The sequence below is a fragment of the Dendronephthya gigantea genome, unplaced genomic scaffold (genome assembly GCF_004324835.1).
Source record: "Dendronephthya gigantea isolate DGI-Jeju-01 unplaced genomic scaffold, DenGig_1.0 000163F, whole genome shotgun sequence".
NCBI classification, from domain to species: domain Eukaryota; kingdom Metazoa; phylum Cnidaria; class Anthozoa; order Malacalcyonacea; family Nephtheidae; genus Dendronephthya; species Dendronephthya gigantea.
In genome coordinates, this window is record NW_021163173.1 from 302,632 (window position 1) to 322,435 (window position 19,804).

General features: G+C 36.6%; 1 protein-coding gene across 1 annotated transcript; it reads left to right on the plus strand.

Moving 5' to 3' along the window:
• The first annotated feature begins 138 nt into the window (after positions 1–138).
• On the plus strand, positions 139–19,416 carry LOC114537725 (importin-7-like). The gene is made up of 28 exons (XM_028558820.1): positions 139–364; positions 509–590; positions 2,456–2,615; positions 3,253–3,568; positions 3,938–4,027; positions 4,972–5,066; positions 6,037–6,107; positions 6,474–6,576; positions 6,968–7,013; positions 7,765–7,864; positions 8,556–8,755; positions 9,713–9,802; positions 10,648–10,813; positions 11,433–11,474; positions 11,777–11,901; positions 12,027–12,140; positions 13,182–13,248; positions 13,537–13,662; positions 14,080–14,177; positions 15,003–15,098; positions 15,257–15,343; positions 16,087–16,220; positions 16,802–16,950; positions 17,109–17,183; positions 17,262–17,332; positions 17,670–17,796; positions 18,319–18,435; positions 18,747–19,416. The coding sequence occupies exons 1-28, from the start codon at positions 146–148 to the stop codon at positions 18,827–18,829; spliced, it is 3,249 nt and encodes a 1,082-aa protein (XP_028414621.1). The 5' UTR covers positions 139–145; the 3' UTR covers positions 18,830–19,416.
• The last annotated feature ends 388 nt before the right edge of the window (positions 19,417–19,804 follow it).

Below are 19,804 nucleotides of genomic sequence, written 5' to 3' on the forward strand. Positions count from 1 at the left end.
TAGAAATACTTCGAACGAAGAACCCCGTTTACATGAAGTATTATCGCTGACGGAATGAACTCGCAGAGAATGCTGGGAATTTTCCACTGAGCGCATTTAAAAACTGGATTTGGACGAATATTCCCGCAAGATGTGCAGCCGCCTGATGCCTGATGTAATCCGCCTGCGCCTGTGGGCTGTGCCTGTGAAAGAGTGGTTTATATATCATGTCCGCCGTTTGAACGGCTGTCGAGGAACTACATATATTTCGCCGGTATTCAACAGTTTGCCAGCGATCAAAATGGATATCAATCAACTTGCTCAAATTTTGGCATGTACCCTCGATCCAAATTTAAGAGTAGAAGCGGAGAGACAGTTGAACGAGGTTCGGGTTTATATATTTGTTGAAAAATAATACGTCAAAGTACCACGTGTGTTTGAAATTTTTATTGTACTTAGTTAAAGTAGTTGTTTATTTTCAAAGGACTAATCACTGCCGTTTTGTTTTGATGTTAAAAATCGTATTTAGGTTTACAGAGCGTCAGGGTTTGTGTCGCGGTTACTTCAAGTGGTTATGTCTACTGAAGTTCAACAACCTATTCGCCAGGCTGGTATGTATACCATGGATATATCAGCAGTTGCAATGGTATTGCAGTTTATAAATACTTTGGTACATTGGAGAGACGCTAATTTTATTTATATTCACCGAGGATGGAAATTCCTATTCTATAAGTTTTAAACACACTTACAAAAACGGTTGAATTCAAATACCAGTTTATTTGATAAATTGCATACTTGCAAATTCTCAATGTTGTGTTCCAGTCTATTTGCACAAAAATCCAAGAAATTCAAGACATTAAAAAAACTTTAATTAGTGAGATCACATCTTGTACAAAGTGAAACTTTTAATGACAACTTAATATAATGTGTTGCATAACAAAATTTAAAACCATCAGCTACCCAAACATCTGAAAACCATTAAACCAGAATATAGACCTGGTTTAATGATACTTTGTATATGATATGGGATGTTTTAAAGAAGTATCCCCTTTTTAATTTAATACCTGAGTTTAACACCATTATAAAAGTGTGCCAAACAGCTGCATAGTTTAACACTGTAAAAGACCACTAAGAAATGTAAAAATCCTGGCCTGTGTCAGGGGGCCTATTTCAGTTGATTGTTGCATAAGTCCGAACACATATTCTCCTAGCAAGTTGATTCTATTTTCGAATAATTTGCTATAAAGGTTCACCTTACATACAAAAGTGTTCAACATAAATGCTTTTAGGTAATCACCAGTTAATGGGTTAATTAATTAAATTCAATCTCCAGTTAATGGGTTGACAAAATAATTAAAAGTTTAGAACAATTTTATCACATTGTTTTAACATGTATATTACAATCATCTTCTTCAGAAGAATGGTATGCATTAAAAAAGCCATTTGTTTTCAATATATATATAAAACATTGAAAAATTTACAGAATTGTATTGTTTTGTGTTTTATTAGGCAACTTAGCCAACCATTAATGGTGATTCTGTTTACTGTATGGCAGTCTATCAGTCTGAGACTTATAAGCCAGAAGGCTATATTGAGCCAGAAGGCCACACATATGAGCCAGAAGGCTATATTGAACCAGAAGGCTATATTGAGCCAGAAGGCTATATTGAGCCAGAAGGCCACACATATGAGCCAGAAGGCTATATTGAGCCAGAAGGCTATATTGACCAGAAGGCTATATTGAACCAGAAGGCTATATTGAGCCAGAAGGCCACACATATGAGCCAGAAGGCTACATGTATGAGCCAGAAGGCTATATTGAACCAGAAGGCTATATTGAACCAGAAGGCTATATTGAACCAGAAGGCTATATTGAGCCAGAGGGCTACACGTATGAGCCAGAAGGCCACACATATGAGCTAGAAGGCTATATTGAGCCAGAAGGTTATATTGAGCCAGAAGGCTACATGTATGAGCCAGAAGGCTATATTGAACCAGAAGGCTATATTGAACCAGAAGGCTATATTGAACCAGAAGGCTATATTGAGCCAGAGGGCTACACGTATGAGCCAGAAGGCCACACATTTGAGCTAGAAGGCTATATTGAGCCAGAAGGTTATATTGAGCCAGAAGGCTATATTGAGCCAGAAGGCTATATTGTGGGTGACCCATAATAATTAGCTTTTTCATTGTGATAAATATGCTGTACCATTTTTGGGGTGCTTTTTTTCAAAATTGAGAGCATAATTTTGGGCTCTTAAAATGGTCTGTTCACTCTAGAAAAATGGTTTTCATAATGTTGTGATTGTTTAAACCTATTTAGGAAAATTGAAATTATCCCAAAAATTGCAGATATTCATCATTGTGAGAAAGTCTCATTGATGATTGTTGATTGCTTCTATAAGGGATAGGTACCATTTTTACCCTAATTCTAGTCTAATGTACTGTATGTATTAAATAAATTTTGTTTTTTTAGGTGGTATCTACTTGAAAAATATGATTACACAATGTTGGCGAGATAGAGATCCTAAGAACTGTGTTGATGTTGAGATGCCATTTGTTATTTCCGCAGAAGATAAAAACCTTATTCGAAACAATATAATTGAAGCAATAATTCATTCACCGGAACTAATCAGGTTTGTAAATGTTTTCTCCTCTCTGTGACTATGTACTGGGTTTTGGGAAGACTGACAGACTGTGGTAAATGAAATCTCAGATCCTCCTCCAAGTGTCCACCTCAATAAAATGTTAATGTCATGGATATGAGGGGTAGAGAAGGTCATTGTTTCCAAGGTCATTCAACCAATCTGAGACCAGAATTTTCAATAATCAACTTTGTTTTTACATGTACTAATACATAATATGATGTAAAATTGTGAAAATATTTTGGTGAGATTTGTCAAATAATCTATTAAACAAACACTAAATAAAAAATCTGAGGAAATTTGTATATGAAAAAAAAATATTATAGAAAATTCATAGTGGCATAATTTTAAAAAGGAATTATAATGTAATGTTTTGAAATAAGCAAACTAATATAATTATAGTGCATGTATTGTGGGGAACCTCTTTGGTTTGGTTTTGCTAGCATCCATCCCCTAGAACTCACAATCAAGTATGAATATAGGTATGGATCAAGGAGTAATACAGTGTTATTATTTGTGGCCTAATTGGCGATGAAATAATAGATCCAACCTTAAGAAAAAATTCTGTTCATTTTTCTTCTTCCCCTTCTAAACAGAATGAATTATGACTAACTTCACTTTTTTACAGATTACAATTGACCGTGTGCATTGGTAAAATTTTAATTCACGATTTTCCTGAACACTGGCCGACCGCTCCGCGCACCATTCATAATTACCTGTCCAGTGATAACAAATCGTCGTGGTTTGGCGCACTGGTCGCCCTCTATCAAATAGTCAAGAAGTACGAGTTTAAAAAAGCAGAGCAACGAACCGTCCTCAACGACACTATGAAAGAATTCCTTCCGTTAATGTACCAACGCTGTGCTAGTTTGATGCAAGATCAATCACAGCCTGCTACTGAAATAAAGAAAATGGTCATAAAGACGCTGTTTGCAGTGTTTCAGGTAATCTTTTGCTGATGGTTTTTGTCAGAGTTTTTGTACTCAAACACACATACACATGCTCACTTTCACGGAGAAACGAACTCAATTGATAACCTCCTGGCCGATGTGATTATGGTTTTCACATATCATTAGCGGTTGAATGGGTACTTTGGACTATTTATTGTCATTATCAGTGAATATATAGGAAAATATTGGCACAATCACTCATTTTCATACGTCAGGCGTACAACTGTCCTATTTTATATAGACGACTTTTGGAAGTTTTTGAAAAGCCATCAAACGTTCTAGACACTGATATTGAAAATAACCGGCGGAATTTGTCATATGCCAGGTACTATATTAAAATTCTTGTATTTATGACCTTTTTAGTATCATCTACCAACTGATGTGCTGACAGAACAGAATCTTCCAACATGGGTACAATTATATCAAGCTATCGTTGACCAACAAGTACCCGAGGTATGTATCAACTGGTGTGACTTCTTTGAAAGACTTGTATTCGTATAAAGTGGAAGTGTTCTCTGTGCCACGAAACCCTTGTGAAAAAGAGGAAGCCTATCAGCCTGAGTGTAAAACCCCCTCAAAAATTTATCAGGTTATGCCATCAGCCATGTAAACTAGTCTTGACTAGTCTGCATGTTTATGTCTATCTCGGATTTTAGTTGATATTGCAAGTGTCGCAAAAATTATTTTTGCGCATTGCAGCAGTGACGGATTTAGGGGTGTGCAGAATAAATTACCCAGCTTAAAATCGGAATCGCATTGGTAGATTTAAATGTAAGAATATTCTTTTCAAATCTATATCCAATAGCGTTGTTATATATTAAGGTGTTTTGAATTTAAAGTTAAGGTCTGTAATTTATTCTGCACACCCCTAGATCCGCCACTGCATTGCAGTGTTTTGATCGACTATGAAGACACATTCGTTTAGCATGCAGAAATGTGATTGCTGCACAGACTATCCTTTATCCGTAATCTGATTAAAAGAACAATAGTGGGCAAAATTTCCTTAGCGACGTCTGGTCGAAGAACTGATTATATTATAGAAGCACAAAAAAAATATTTTTAGACACTTTAACATGTTGCTTACATTGTCGTGTTGGGAGGATTTAAAAAAAGGGCAAAATGTTTGTAAAGTATTTCGAGATTTTGGCGTCGAATGTAAAATTTTTGCGCATATGGTAAAATTTCGCTTTCTAAATATTCTAAGTTGGATGAACCCAAATATTAGCACTTCGTACATATATGCATGAAGATATTAGTATCCTCCACGCCCGTTTTTCCACTCAGCAACTTCTCGGCAAGCAAGCTGCTTCACCCTTAATATATCACTGTATTTTAAATCATTCGCATGCAGGGCTTATCATTGAGTATCATGTAACTAACTATTTTCTTTTTCAAAGGAATGTACACAGTTGGATGAGGAAGAACAAGAGAAATCTTCGTGGTGGAAACTAAAGAAATGGGCTATCCATTCGATGTGTCGATTATTCGAGAGGTATACAGATTTCGGGACAAACACAAAACAGACCTCAACTTTGTACAACGTTTTGTTTGCTACTTTCAACAATGGACCTTATGCGCTATAGACTAATTTTAGATCTGCGTAACAAGAAGAAAATGCGAAAAATAAAACGGAAAATGCGCAAAATAAAACAATGTGAAGTTGCAAGTTTTCTATGCTACTTTTGTATAACGTGCGAAAATGTGTTAACTGACTTATTTACAAATCTATTCCCGCAAATTTCCTTTTTGTTCCCAAGACAAATATTGTCTTTAGCGCATCAAGGCCGTGTGACACGATGCAATTTTTTTTGCAATTTTTCTTGCCATTTTTCTTGCCACTTGCAAACCAGTTCCACTTTTTGAAAGATGGCAACAAATTTGGCAAGTACTTACCTTTTGTACTTTCTGTACTTATTACAACGCACGGATGTTTTCTTGTATACATGCAAACATTTCGAAAACCCTCTACTAATTTACATCTCTCAGAAGTAGAATTGCGCATTGCAAGTTGGAGGAAGAATTAAATCGTGTAACACCGTTTCTTTTAAAAACTGGCTTTTTCCCTACTCGTTAGCGAAAAAATATGACGGCTACAACTATGGAACAATTATACAGAGTGCGGCATAATGTGAAGAAAAAAGTATTTAATTAGGAATTGCAAGAGAAAAGATAAAATGTGGAATATTTGTCGACTGCATGCATGCACAGAATCAACAGATATGAATAAAATGCTCGCTGCATGATACCATTAAGCCCTGTTACACTTCTAAGAGATGTAAATTAGTGAAGAGTCTTGCAGTGTGCATGAAGTGTAATAAACACAAAAGTTTCGTTGTTCCCAAATATACACCTCTCAAAAGTAGAATGGCATTGCAACTTGCAAGAACAATTGCACCGTGTAAGATGGCCTTTAGAGCGAATGGTTCATAAACCCTGCAAAATTTATCTTTATCTCAATATAGGTATGGCACTCCAGGATCGATTGACAAGGCGTACGAAACATTCGCAACATATTTCTGCAAAACATTCGCAGGTTGGTTAAACCGCTACGCCATTTAATATTTGAATGCAAATTCTGCGGTCAAATATTGATTCTAATGCACAAGATATAGCCAGGTGAAATACGTGAAACCTTTTTATAAACAAAATATCTGCAGACGTGAACATTTTGAGATCTTTCAAAATAATAATTTGAAGCCTATTGGCTGTTGTTAAGGTACAATTGTGAAATGACTATGGACTAAAATCGTCGGAGCGTTGCAATGAAAAAACAAGAGTATGATATGAGATATGAGTGCATATAAGAGTCAGCATAGTTGATGAGGAGGCCTTGGTATATTAAAATGTATTGAGTATGATTGTATGTAAACTATTAACGTTGTAAATCGTTATCTTTTAGTTGGAAACACACAAACAGTACTCAAGGTTCTCGACAATCACAGACGAAAGATATATGTCGCACCAAGAGTTCTTCAAATGGCTTTGAACTACCTTAAGAATGGGTAAGTTAATAGTATATTTTCAGTGATAAAAACATGGGGCAAACGATATAAATTTTATTACAGTAAATACATGTATACATGACGTTGCATGCATGGTGCGAATCATTTTAACAATTGATAAAGAAATCATTGCGCAACACAACAGTTTATAAATCGGAATTAGGTTTCCTCCTACTGCATGCTATCCTCCCTAATAGTAATTCTTTGTTAGTAAGAAAAGATTTATTGAATCGTTAAATTGACACGCGTGCACAGTGATTTTTTTCACCTCCATGCGCGTGCAAAGGGTCGTCGTCGACAAACATATGCCTATCGTGTGCATGCATGCATGCGCCGTTCCTATTATCTTAATAGGATTGTTTACCTCCAATCTTCTGCTCTTTCATAACAGTGTTTCTAACGCACTCCACTGGAAAGTGATGAAACCACACATGCACGTACGTATCATGCGTAATTTGTTTATTTATGTAGTTGTTATCTTCCGTTACGTTGACAAAAAGTCACTATTCATTTGCAGAGCTTCAAATCTTTTGTGCAAGTCATATTTGTAGAGCTTATATTTCTAAATCTTTTCCCTCATCCAATTTAAAGGCTAAGGCCTAGTTCATACGTCGTATTTTGGTCGCGTCGAATGCAATTCAAACAATAGATTATGAGATGATAATGAGGCTGAATGAGGTTTACCATCTCATTATCTATTGTTTGAATTGCATTCGACGCGACCAAAATGCGACGTATGAACTAGGCCTAAGGATTAAGAATTGTGGCAAAGTTTAGTAAGTTTATATGAATGCAAACCAATTTCCGCGATGTCGAGTGTTCTTAGATGTAGAGTGTCTCAATCAAGACCCCTGGCATTACTGTGTGACCTCTGTTTTCACATGAGCTCCGTTTACACTACACGCAATTCATTATCACGGCATGGGTATAATATTTACCCGAACCCAATTTTATGAGTGTACAGGCTACCAATACAAAGGCCAAGCACGAGCGAATTGGTATACGGTCCCCATTTTATGCGACCGTACGCCGATTGATTGAATGTTGTGTAAACGGATCTATGACTTCCTAAAACCATGATGTTATGCCACTTCCCCCTTCTCCCATTCAGTAGCGATTCAGTGCATTCTTCCCGCATGGCGTGTCTGTGAGGCGCTAAAAGGTGATAAAACATTTCTTTACTTCTAGACAATCATCGTTGAAATTGTATTTCCTATAATGTGCCACACGGATGAAGACGAAGAGTTATGGCAGGATGATCCCTATGAGTTTATCCGGTTCAAGTATGGTAAGGGGTAGGATTTGTTTGTATTTAATATAATAGCAATCTTACTGTATAAGATGACTGCAGGCATCATAATAGCACTACACCATATTTCAATTCAATAGTTTTAGAGATTCACCTATCTCCCATTAGAACTATATCCCTCTGCGTAATTCCGTTTGGAGAATAACTGCAACGTCACTGACCCGATTTATACTATAGACGGATCATCCGATTAGACTAGACTAGATTTATGCTAGAGACGGATCATCCGTCTAGACTGGACGAACTCCAAATATAGCAACTAAAAGATAGTCGTCTTCTGGTTCGTCTGTGTGTAAACACGGGCAAACAGACAGACGGATCATCCGTCAACACCAATTATACCCATAGTTCGTCTAGTTAGACGAACGGTAGTTGGGTAATACGGGGTTGGACGAACTATGAAAAATTGATCATAAAACGGCTCTTGTGCACTCTTTACTAGCTACGTGAATAATTCCACAATTCTCGCGCACTTTCTAAACGCGCTATTCTGTTTCGTTTGGTATATTTGTCCTATGTCGCGCGTCTATATATTATAGATAATTTGTCGTGTGTTTATACTCATACGAATGATCTGTCACACGGATAATCCGTCTCTAGTATAAACCGGACCATTGAAACAAATTCCTTTCCTCCCGCCATGTCTAATTGATGTAATGCGCTGTTTTAGACGTATATGAAGATTTTGTATCACCAGTCACTGCAGCCCAAAGTCTGTTACGAGGCGCTACACAAAAACGTAAGCAAATATTGGATCCTGTGATGAACTTTTGCGTGCAAATCTTAAACACGCCGGCGGAGACAAGAAATCCCAGACAGAAAGATGGTGTTCTACACATGATCGGTACTTTGTCTGATATATTATTAAAGGTACTTATAATATTTCACTTATATTACAGAATTTTTTTGTGCGTGATAATACTGTATTTCATCTTATAATCGGCCAAATTTCGCCGTAATAAATAAACGTTGGTTGCATATAGCTAGGTTTATTGCACTTGCATGCATGTGTAAGTGATGTAACCAAAACTAATCTTTCAAGTTTGGACTGTACACAGTAATGAATCATCAGGTTACATGTTATTTTTCATGCACCATGCGCATGCATGCAAAGTATTTGTTTCAGTTGACAGGTAGATGGTTGTAGAGTCGCGAAATTAAAACGAACAACTAAAATTGCGGATTTAACCTCGTCACCATACAATACGAATGAAACTCAATAATAGAAATACGACCAGTGGCGTGGCTAGAACTATAATTTTTTGGGGGATTGGTTCTCTCGATTAATTCACCTAGCTTTTTCAAGAAATAAAATAACCCCCCCTTGTTCTAGCCACACCACTGAATAGTGAATGCGACGTTCCTCTCGAAAAGTCAGAGACGTAAACAAAATGCAGGCATTTTTGTCTGTAAATGATTTGGCCATTTTACAAGTAACATCGAGTCTCTACTATATCAATGAATATGCGCAATTATAGCCCTGTTTACACTACAGTCAATTTATTGGTACGGTGCGGCAAAATTTGGTACCCATACCCAACATTAGTGCTCAGGCTACCAAACAAAGGCCGGGACCGGATGGGCTTCGGGTACCCATTTTAAGCCCCGTTTACATCACACTCAATTTATTGGCACATCCGTATCCGGCCTTTGTATCGGTAGCCTGAGCACTAATAAAATTACGTAAATTATGGTACTCATGTAGCCGTGCCTTGCAAATATTGATCGTAGTTCAGGCTGGGATTATATTTTCTTAAAGACGTTAAATAGTCGATCAGTTAGACGATTATTTTCTATATTAAAATATTACTTTCATTTTGTGTTTAGAAAAAGAAATATAAAGACCATATGGAAGCTATGCTTGTTCATCACGTGTTTGATGAGACAAGAAGTCCATTGGGATTTGTACGCGCAAGGGTAACGCGCAACACTTTGTACATTGACCTATTGTACTGATCTTATAATCTCTAAGAACGTCTCCCCCATGCACATGCTTTCTTGCTTCACAAATTGCGAGAAAGGTGCACATAGCTGACATGCAAAAACAATGGATGACTTGCGCTTTAGGCTAATTTCTTACATCGACGATAAAGAGGACATTTTATGAAAAAGCTTATGCTAAAAGTAGTAAAACTGCCAACTGGGAGTTGTTGTGAATTACGGAAAATATAGCCATGCGAAGTTCACGAATTTTGTATACTTTTGTATTACGGCCGGGGGTTTGTGATTAAATTAGTTACACATTTCCACACATAATACAAAAGTATACAAATTATGCCAAATTTGTATGGCTATATTTTCCCTATTTTACAAAATTTCGCAGCCAAACTTTGCATTTGCAAGTCAGTCAGTCAGTCAGAAATTATCAAACATGTTTAATACTTGCTCATTTTGCTGTTCGTGGGCCGTGGCACAAACGACCTGTCCACATGACATCACAGCTCAAATCAACGTAGCATAAACTTGGTGAAATCTTAGAGCTGCATGCTTTCCACTCTCTGTCGCGTTTTTCATACGCACGTAAAGGTTTAGGCCTTATATATGTCATATTTGATAAAGCCAGGTGAATAAATCGTAAGAACTCTGTTTTCCGCATATTTTAGTTTGCGTTTTTTGACCATTTGTGGAATAATAACATTTGGAAGCATTTAAAATTTTCTGCGCGACAGTGGAAAGCAGCCCTAGCTTAATGTGTAAACGAAACTACATTTACGTCTAATTTGTCGTTTGTCGAAATTAACCGATGCTGGTGTATTTTCCAGGCTTGTTGGGTGTTGAACTACTTCAGTAGAATAGCTTTCAAAAACGAAGCCAACCTTCAACGTGCAGTGGAAGCCGTCCGAGTCTGTCTTCTTCACGATAAAGAATTACCTGTCAAAGTTGAGGCAGCTCTTGCTTTGCAGTTTTTCATCAAGAGGCAAGATAAAGGTGAGAAATTCGCAAGAAAATTATCAAACGATCATATAACACTTGCCATCATTCATATACCATTTCCCCCTTGCTACTTGAATGAAAAAAATATGCATGTATATTTCTAGAGGACCAGGTTTGAGACTATATTGGCCCGAAATAATCACATTGCCTAGCCCTATACAGATCCATTATACAAGATCAAGAGGCATGTGATGCTTACCATTTACCTTGGGAAATTGGACATTCCGGTGAGAAAAGTAAATGGTTCGAGAAATCTCCTTCGGAAAGTTACGAAATTTTCGCTAGAAATACCTTGCACCATTTGCTTTTACGACCGGAAGTTCAGATTCCCTAAGGTAAATGGTAAGCACAAATGGTCTTTAACCGCGATGTTTACGCCACGACTTCACCATAGGGCGACTTCGAGCATCACCGCATCTGTCCTTAAAAAAACGAAAACATGCATGTGTCAAAGAAGGTTGTTAATGACTTCACAAATATACGTGTGCATGTTGCATTCTTACGTCAACATTGTTGAAAATCCCATTTTTTCAGAGTGTAGTAGTGTTTTATGATCCTAATTTTTTGAATTGACATTATATTGTAAGTTAAATAGAAACTTTCTATTTTTTAGCAAAAGATTTCATTCAACCTTACATGCAGGCTGTTATTCAAGGTGAGTGCATAAAAAGTCAAGCGGTTTACCGCTATACATATATACTGAGTTGTGAAAAAAATTGAATTATGTTTGAGTAGTTAAATCGAAATCGTATCGTTAATTTCGAAGTATACGCATCCAGTTGCCCAATTCTCGTACTAACTATAACTATAGAGATTCACTATACGTCCCTCGTGAAAATTGGTTGAATTCATAGCTAAAGGTAAACAAATAAACCCTGGAAAAGGGTTATCAGACCAATATCCTACCAGACGTGCTAATAAATAAAAATGGCTGTGCATGTTTATACTTTCTTTCAGAACTACTAAACGTTATTCGGGAAACTGAGAACGATGATTTAACCGACGCCTTGCAAGATCTTATAAAACAGTATCAAAACGATCCTAGACTTGGAGAAATGGCTGTTATAATCGCACAGCATTTGGTTTGTAACGAATTTCCTTTTATGCGTGATTCTACTTCAGTAATTTCTATCTTCTACACTAGCTATTTCTCTTTTCTATGGGACTCTAGTTCTAATTCTCTATTTTCTGCCCTTTTTTTTCGTAGGCTATGACGTTTAAAAACCTTCTGGACTCCGATGAATCAGATGATAAAGCCGTGACAGCGATGGGTATTTTAACAAATTTTGATACAATGATCTCCGTAATCGAGTCAAAGGAAGTAAGTTCATGTTGTCGCTGTTATTAATAGGCATTTTGACTACTCGTTTTGGTTTGTGCTGTAGTAAGCTGTCCTTATTGCTTGCAAAATTGTTAATTGGCAGTTAGTTGTTGTTGGTGTTGGTGTTAATGCAGATTCAGATGGTTGTTAGCTGTTACTGCATGGTGGTTGTGTATGGTTGATACCGTTAATGCCACTGTTGGTACAGGTGTTTTTTTAGCCGTAACTGTTGGTTTATAGTTGTTGGTTGGCTGTCGGTTCTGCATGGTGGTTACTGGTTGCTGCGAATGGTTATATGGCTTAATAATGTGATGGTACTACCCTGAGTTACCAATCGGGTATAAGCCGAATAATTAGTTTGACCACGGTGGGAATCGAACCAGCGACTTTTGCATGGTTTGCTACTCTAATGCTCTTCCTTTTTAAGACACAGTCATGAAAGGGTCGAGATTCAGTTCCAAAAAATCACTTGCTCACTTGCTTACCTAGTAACTCAGTTGTAAGAGCATTGGACTAGCAAACCAAAGGTTGCTGGTGGTCAAGCTAATTTTTCAGCTTGTCCAGTAAGTAACTCAGAGTAGCAGCATCACAATAATGACAATATTAATTTAAGTCCCGTTTACACTACGCGCAATTTAAGTTTTGGTACGGATGAAAATTGGACCATCTATTTAGGAAGACCAAATTTTATCATTCTCAAATTCATCCGGGCGAATTTTGGCTAAATATTTTTCAGTTTAAAATTTCACTCATGCCATTTTTTTTCGGTACCGTGCCAAAATTGTGCGTAGTGTAAATGGGGCTTTATGCATATGAGTTATAAAAGTTGTTGGTTGTATTTGCCATTGGTTTTATTGCATGCATGCAGGGTTATTGGTAGTTTTACATGGATTTTACCTGTGTCAAGGTAGTCAATCTCGTGCACGGGGTTTTGTTTTTGCATATACGGTGGAATTTGTTTGCAGTTGATTAATTGACTGGTGGTTGTTTGTTGTCTGCTAAAACGTTCTTCGTTCACATGCGTTGTCAATAATTTTCTAGGTTCGCGATGAGTTGGAGAAAATAGTTTATAGCATAATCGAAGCAGTACTTAAACAAGGAATAATTGGTACGTGCCATTATTATATCAATATCGCTCTGCATGTGCAATTTGTCCCTTGTGCAATTTGTCCTTGTATGTAGTTTGTAAAGCTAGTGTATGCTTTTTTATAATTTTTTTTCCACTTCAAAGTAGAGGCCTTGCATGTTTTTCTTATATAGCCCTCGTTGGGAGTGAACATTTTTTATGAAAATGATTTTCTAGACACCCTGAGATGCGACCTGGCTTAGAAATGTCACCCGCGGGTTTTCGCCTGTTTTAGATCAGGCTAAATTATCATATATAATTCATTTTTAGATTTCTATGAAGATGTGCTTGCCATTATGGTCACGGCCACGTTATATCAAATATCCCCACTAATGTGGAGCCTTTTCTATATAATGTATGAAGCTTTTGAAAGAGATGGCTATGACTTCTTTACAGGTTTGTTTTAACCGTTCTTGACACCTTGAAGTTTAGGTAATTCCTTTGTATGTCCTTTCTCATGTAATGGATTGTGTATTCCAATGTCCTTGTGAGGAAATCTAGACAGACAATACTCCCCAACACTATAATGGCTAACTAAATAAGCTAGTAGATCTATACATAGGAGTGTGTTGGTTTATTAAATAAACTGGACAGACAGTGCACCACAACGCTGTAATGGCCACGTAAATGAGCTAGATGGTCTACATAAGAGTATGCATGGTTCACTATAGTCCACGTTAACCACTCGCCAATCCTCACGTCCGCAAGTCCAAGCCCGCTTTTATCTATACATGCATATACTTCTGCATGTAATTAAACAAGTCGATTTAGATGTTTCTTTTAATCATACACGCAGTTTATTTGACTTTGCAGATATGTCCAGTCCTCTTCATAATTATTTAACTGTCGATCCTGAAGTGTTTCTTTCTAACCCGAAAAATATGGAGATACTTTACACGATGTGTCAAAAGGTATGATAGGGAGTTCTTGGTACATTATGTAATAATTATATACCTTATATCACGGTATCGGGAGAGAACAGTGTATAGGGCCATTTCACTGTGCAACCCTGCAGTGCTGTATACTGTATTTACATATAGTTACTGGCTGCCGTTAGCCAGCTCGAAGATCTGATTGGCTGAAAAATGCAATTGACTGGCTGTGAATATGGTAATGCCATGCATGCGTAATAAGATATGCGTGAGACAAAAATTTCTTACTTGAGTGGTCCCTACTGTTTATTCTCTATATACTGTAGCTGTCTACTGTATATCTTCTCTTATCCTATGAAGGGTAAGATGTCCATCTTATCTTGCGTATCCTATCATTTAAAACAATGGTCAATTTCTAAAATGAAACAATGGACGACTTGCGCTTTAGACTAATTTCTTACCTCGGCGATAAAAAGGACATTTTCTGAAAGAGCTTACTAAAATAAGTAAAACTGCCAAGTTTGGCTGCGAATTGTTGTAAATTACGGAAAATATAGCCATGCGAAATTGACGAATTTTGTATACTTTTGTATTACGGCCAAAAGTGTGTAACTAATTTAGTTACACATTTCCGCACGTAATACAAAAGTATACAAAATTTGCCAACTTCGCATGGCTATATTTTCCGTATTTTACAAAATTTCGCAGCCAAATTTGGCAGTTTTACTAATTTAAGTAAGATCTTTCTGGCTGTGATGATTTATTTTCTTCTAGTTACTTCGATCAAAAATTAGTCTAAAGCGCAAGTCGTCCATTAGCGTCTAAATGAAATGGAAATGAAATGTTTATTAAAACATTTTTCAGATACTAGCAGATGATGATACTGGAGAAGATGCACAGTGCTATGCTGCTAAACTTTTAGAAGTCGCAATATTGCAATTTCCAGGCCGAATCGATCAGGTAAGCGGGCGATGAGTCTTTCAAAAACATTTCCTCCTATTTTTCAAGTGAAACTAACAAAGTGAAAGCTTGACTCGTGAGATTAATATTTTATTGCTGTGCTCAATAAGAGAAGGGAAGGGTAGATACGATTTAATCGAGTTTATTCTTGTTTCTAGTGGATCACTCCGTTTGCCCAAGTTGCCTTGGCTCGATTAACAAGAAATGTGGTGACGAGTGAACTTAGAGTGATGTGTTTGCAAGTGGTGAGTATTTTGCATTCATATAAAAACAAGAATCGACTGGCAGCGCTAGAGACCGTGTGCAGTATAGATGTGCCTAGTCGGCAATCAGGAACAAATTTTGTATATAGCTATGAGGTCTATATAGTGTTTAAAGTGTACGCGTCGAGTGAGATTTTTCTGGGCTTTATCTCCCATATTGTGATATAATTATATATATATTTGGCTCACAAACCAACAATATTGTTCTGCGCTCCTCGAACATGGCTGTCGATCAACAAGTTGCCACTAAAAGTTTCAGCAAGTTCAACTATAAAAACACTGTTAACAACCATTTCCGTGATGGAGTGCTGCATGCACAACACTGTTTTGTCCGTTTCATTTTCTCGTCGTGAAAAAAGTTGATACTGATAGTAAAACTTTCATATTTTTATGCCTGTCATTATTTTCTATCCTTCAAGTGATGTGCTGCCACTGTGTCCTTGAGAGAATAATGAACTGGCTATTTATTTATTAACTTGTGTTAAAGCTCGATATTTTATAAGCAGTTTGTGTTCAGTTAATTGTCGGCAAGTGGTTCTTCCAAAATTGCGTTCTTGCTTCTTTAAAGTAATAGGGATAAAGATAGGTCCCGCAAACCAAATAAAATACATAGAATACCTGACTGACATATAGATCATGATTTTTGTGTTCAAAGCTCAATGTTTTACAGTTTGAAAGAACAAAACTTTTATTGAGTAGTTGATATGCCCGATATGTCTTTTTAGGTCGTGGCTACGCTTTACTATAATCCAACGTTTCTTACGACTATTTTGGATAAATTGCATTTACCGGAATCTAACGAACCGATAACTGTCCAGTTCTTTGCTCAATGGATGGGCGACGCTAATTGCTTTTTAGGGTATGTATAATATCTCCAAACATGCAACAAAAAGTTAAACGACAAAAAACCCTGCAGTATTTAACAAGAGCATTTTATGGAACACTCAAAGTACTTCTACATGGTTCAAAGGTCAAACACAAGCAAAGTATTTTGAGATCGTATTTAATTTTCAACTCGATTTCAATAATTGTCACTATCAATATTTAGAAATAATAGTGCATGAAAGTGAAAAGAAAAAAGAGATTACATGTTCTTCCTTTCTGGTAGTCCGTGAGAAAGGAATCAATTTATGGAGGTCGATCGAATTAGATGTTATTTTATAATTAGAAATCATTTCCTAGATATTAATCTATCCTCTTTACAACTTATGGAGTTACAAGAATTGAAATTGAGAGAACTGAAAAATTTTCTACTAGCGATATTTTACGCGCAAAAGAAAGTTTATTCCTTTGTATTTGAGCAACTTATTCCGAATGGTGCACTTGACTGGTCTGAAACAAAAGTAAAATGTCGCTTCGCGCGAAAATTATCTCCAGTGAAAAACCGGCCTTTAGGTAGAGATTTGTTGAAGATAATTCACGATCATTTCTTCTTTGTAGATTACATGATCGGAAAATGTTTGTTCTTGGTCTATGTTCTATTCTTGGTATAAACAGTTCTCTGAGGCCAAAGGGATTACATGATTGTGCGTCGAAAATCATTCCTTCCTTGTTAATGATTTTTTCTGGACTTCAAAGATCCTATGAAAGTAAGTTTTATCTAAAACTGCAAATAGAACGAGACGAATTTTCGTTGTTCTCTCTCCACTGTCCGATTGCTACAAATTTGATATATTTGATCTGCATATGTGACTGGATTGTTTTTCATGCTATTATTCATAAATCAGCTGAAATATTTGTTGTTAAGAACAAGCTTTGTTGGATGGTGAAGACAGTGACGATGATGACGATGACAGTGTTGAAGGCGAAGATGCCGATGAAGGTTGGGAACGTATAGGAACTAATACTAATTGGCTTAATAATTATCTCTTCTTAATAACCATTTCTTTATCCTGTGTAGGAGAGTTGGAAAGTGACGACGATGAGTTAAATGAAGATGATATTGTTTATGTTGAAAATCTTGCAAAACGGGTAAAGCTATTGTCCAACATTATTTTGCAGAAACTAGTCTTAATAACACGTCCTTCTAATCTCTTAACCTCTCTGCATGAATCGTAAAATTTTTCAATTTTTCTTGCAACTTGCAATAAATTAAATGCGAAGTTACTTTTAAGTGATCTAAATTAATATTTGGCAACTACGAAACTTTCGTTTTCATTACATTCCAAGGATTTTTTTCATACTTTTTGAAAACTCGTCAATAATTTACATCTCTCAAAAGTAGAATTGCATTGCAAGTTGCAAGAAAAAATGCATCGTGCCTTCAGCTTTTCAGTTTCATGAAATCTTCTCGTGTATGTTTTTGCAGACGACGAGTGCGTTGCTCGACGACGATGGTGATGAAGATGATGAAACGGAACTTGAGGCTTATACAACGACAATTGACAACGAAGACGCTGTTGACGAGTACTCTGTTTTTAAACAATGTTTATTGAGTAAGTCACTTTCTTAAGACACGCACGATCATTGTAATGGTGAAGTGTTAGTGAATAACGCGGAATGAACGATATACAGTTGTACTTGGGATAATAATTCAATGGATTTAAAAAAAAAACTCCTTTTATGATTGGAATTTTTTGTTTGAATATATTAAAAAGGGCCATGTGAACAATATGCGTTTATAAAATGATCACCCATATTCGAATTTGTAATCAAGTGATTTTAATAATATTGTTTAAAGTTTTACGTTTTGGGAGGACAAAAGTACTACTTCAGTCAAACCTTATTATGCTATATGTAATCGACAGAACGATTGTGGGACGATTAGCTTTAATCGACACAGGATACTGTCTGCGTATTTACGAAAGCACAATAATGAATAGTTAGAAACCGACATTAAAGGGGTGGGGTCGTCGAAAGAATAGAGCGGATGTGGGAAAGATTGTAGATATTACGCCTCGCGTCTTGTAATAACATAAGGAAGTGTTTAATCGTATATTTCTGCAACGTGATTATAGGTATTCAAGCCCAAGATCCAGTGTGGTACAATCAGTTAACAAATAATCTTAACGACGAACAGAAACAAGAGCTGCAACGTTTATTCGTGTTGGCTGATCAGCGGAGGGCGGCACAAGGTGAGGATATTATTGACTGGGGATATTATTGATTGACGATAAAAATATTGCACTAACAAAAGAAATCGGGTAGAACTGAATACCCCAGGCCCCCCAACCCAGACTTTGACTTGCGCGTGTGATCTCGTGCGCGTGTCGCGCTTTCTTTGTTTACTATGGTCTCGTCCCTGAAAGTCATGCAGTGATCACTCCAAAAGTCCAATCATGACGAAAGGACCTACCAACCTTGACCAGGCCCGAACTTCTTTGAGAACAAGGCATACCTCATACTGAAAATTGTCAATTTAAAATTCGTTTTAAATTTTTTGTAGAAACAAGAAATCTGGACATGCAAGGTGGTTATAGTTTTGCCAGTACCGCTGTACCATCTAACTTCTCGTTCGGTCAGTCCTAGTGTACGAAGTGTCCATGCATCACGATATAGCGACGCTATACAATGCTGATGATGTCTAATCTATTCACGTAACGACGGTACATTTTTATACCTTGCGAAGCAACCAAATACGAAACGAATACAGAGTAATTGATTTTAACCCCGGAATCTAATAATGTATTTATTTAAGCGTGCTTTTAAAATTATCAATAATCTAGAACAGTGAATAATAACCAGAAACAAGAAAAAAGCTTGTTTTTGGTAATGAAAATGAAATTTCATTTGTCTCCGTCCCCGATTATCCTACCATAAAAGTCGTTAATATATTCATTATCCCTCGTGGCGAAATTGAAATCGATCAAAGTGGAAACTCGAGCTCTCTGAGCAAGTATGTTTCCTTTTCATTACCCCAGGAGATTAATAATGTATTTAATTTTTCATGTTTAACAATTCATGCATGCCATCTTCATTGCAAGAATGTGCTGTTACAGCTGAGAGATATATATACTGATGACTTTAAAAAATACCATAGAAAAAATAAAAGTTTACATTTAAACATGGCTGTTATGCATTGCAATATTGAAAAAGCTAAGATTATAATATAGCTACAAAGTTTCTATTTTTAGTTTCAAAACTCTTCTAAAGGTTGGTAAATCGACGATGAGACTTTATACTAATACAAGGGCTGTTTTCCATTGTCGTGTTTTTTTTTGCACCTACGTACAAGCACGTAAAAGTTTAAAATCACTTAAATGTGCTTATGAAATCAACGATTGAACATCCAGATACATAGGTTTGGGTTCTGTTGATGATTTGGTGTATTTTTCTGGCTAAAATTAATTATAAAACAACTTTTACGCGCGTGTACTTACCCACAGAAAACGCGTTAGTGGAAAGCAGCCCTTAGAGTGGTTACCCCTCAAGCATGTTTTCCACTGGGCGGAATTTTGCGCGAGAAGTGGGATTTCCCATAGCGATTTTCCAAAGCGATTTTTT

Excerpts from the sequence above, each read along its gene's own strand:
- LOC114537725 (XM_028558820.1), top strand. The coding sequence starts at position 146 with ATGCCTGATGTAATCCGCCTGCGCCTGTGGGCTGTGCCTGTGAAAGAG. Across the intron at positions 3,569-3,937 it reads CGCTGTTTGCAGTGTTTCAG|TATCATCTACCAACTGATGT; the intron begins GTAATCTTTTGC and ends TGACCTTTTTAG. Across the intron at positions 7,014-7,764 it reads TGATGAAACCACACATGCAC|ACAATCATCGTTGAAATTGT; the intron begins GTACGTATCATG and ends CTTTACTTCTAG.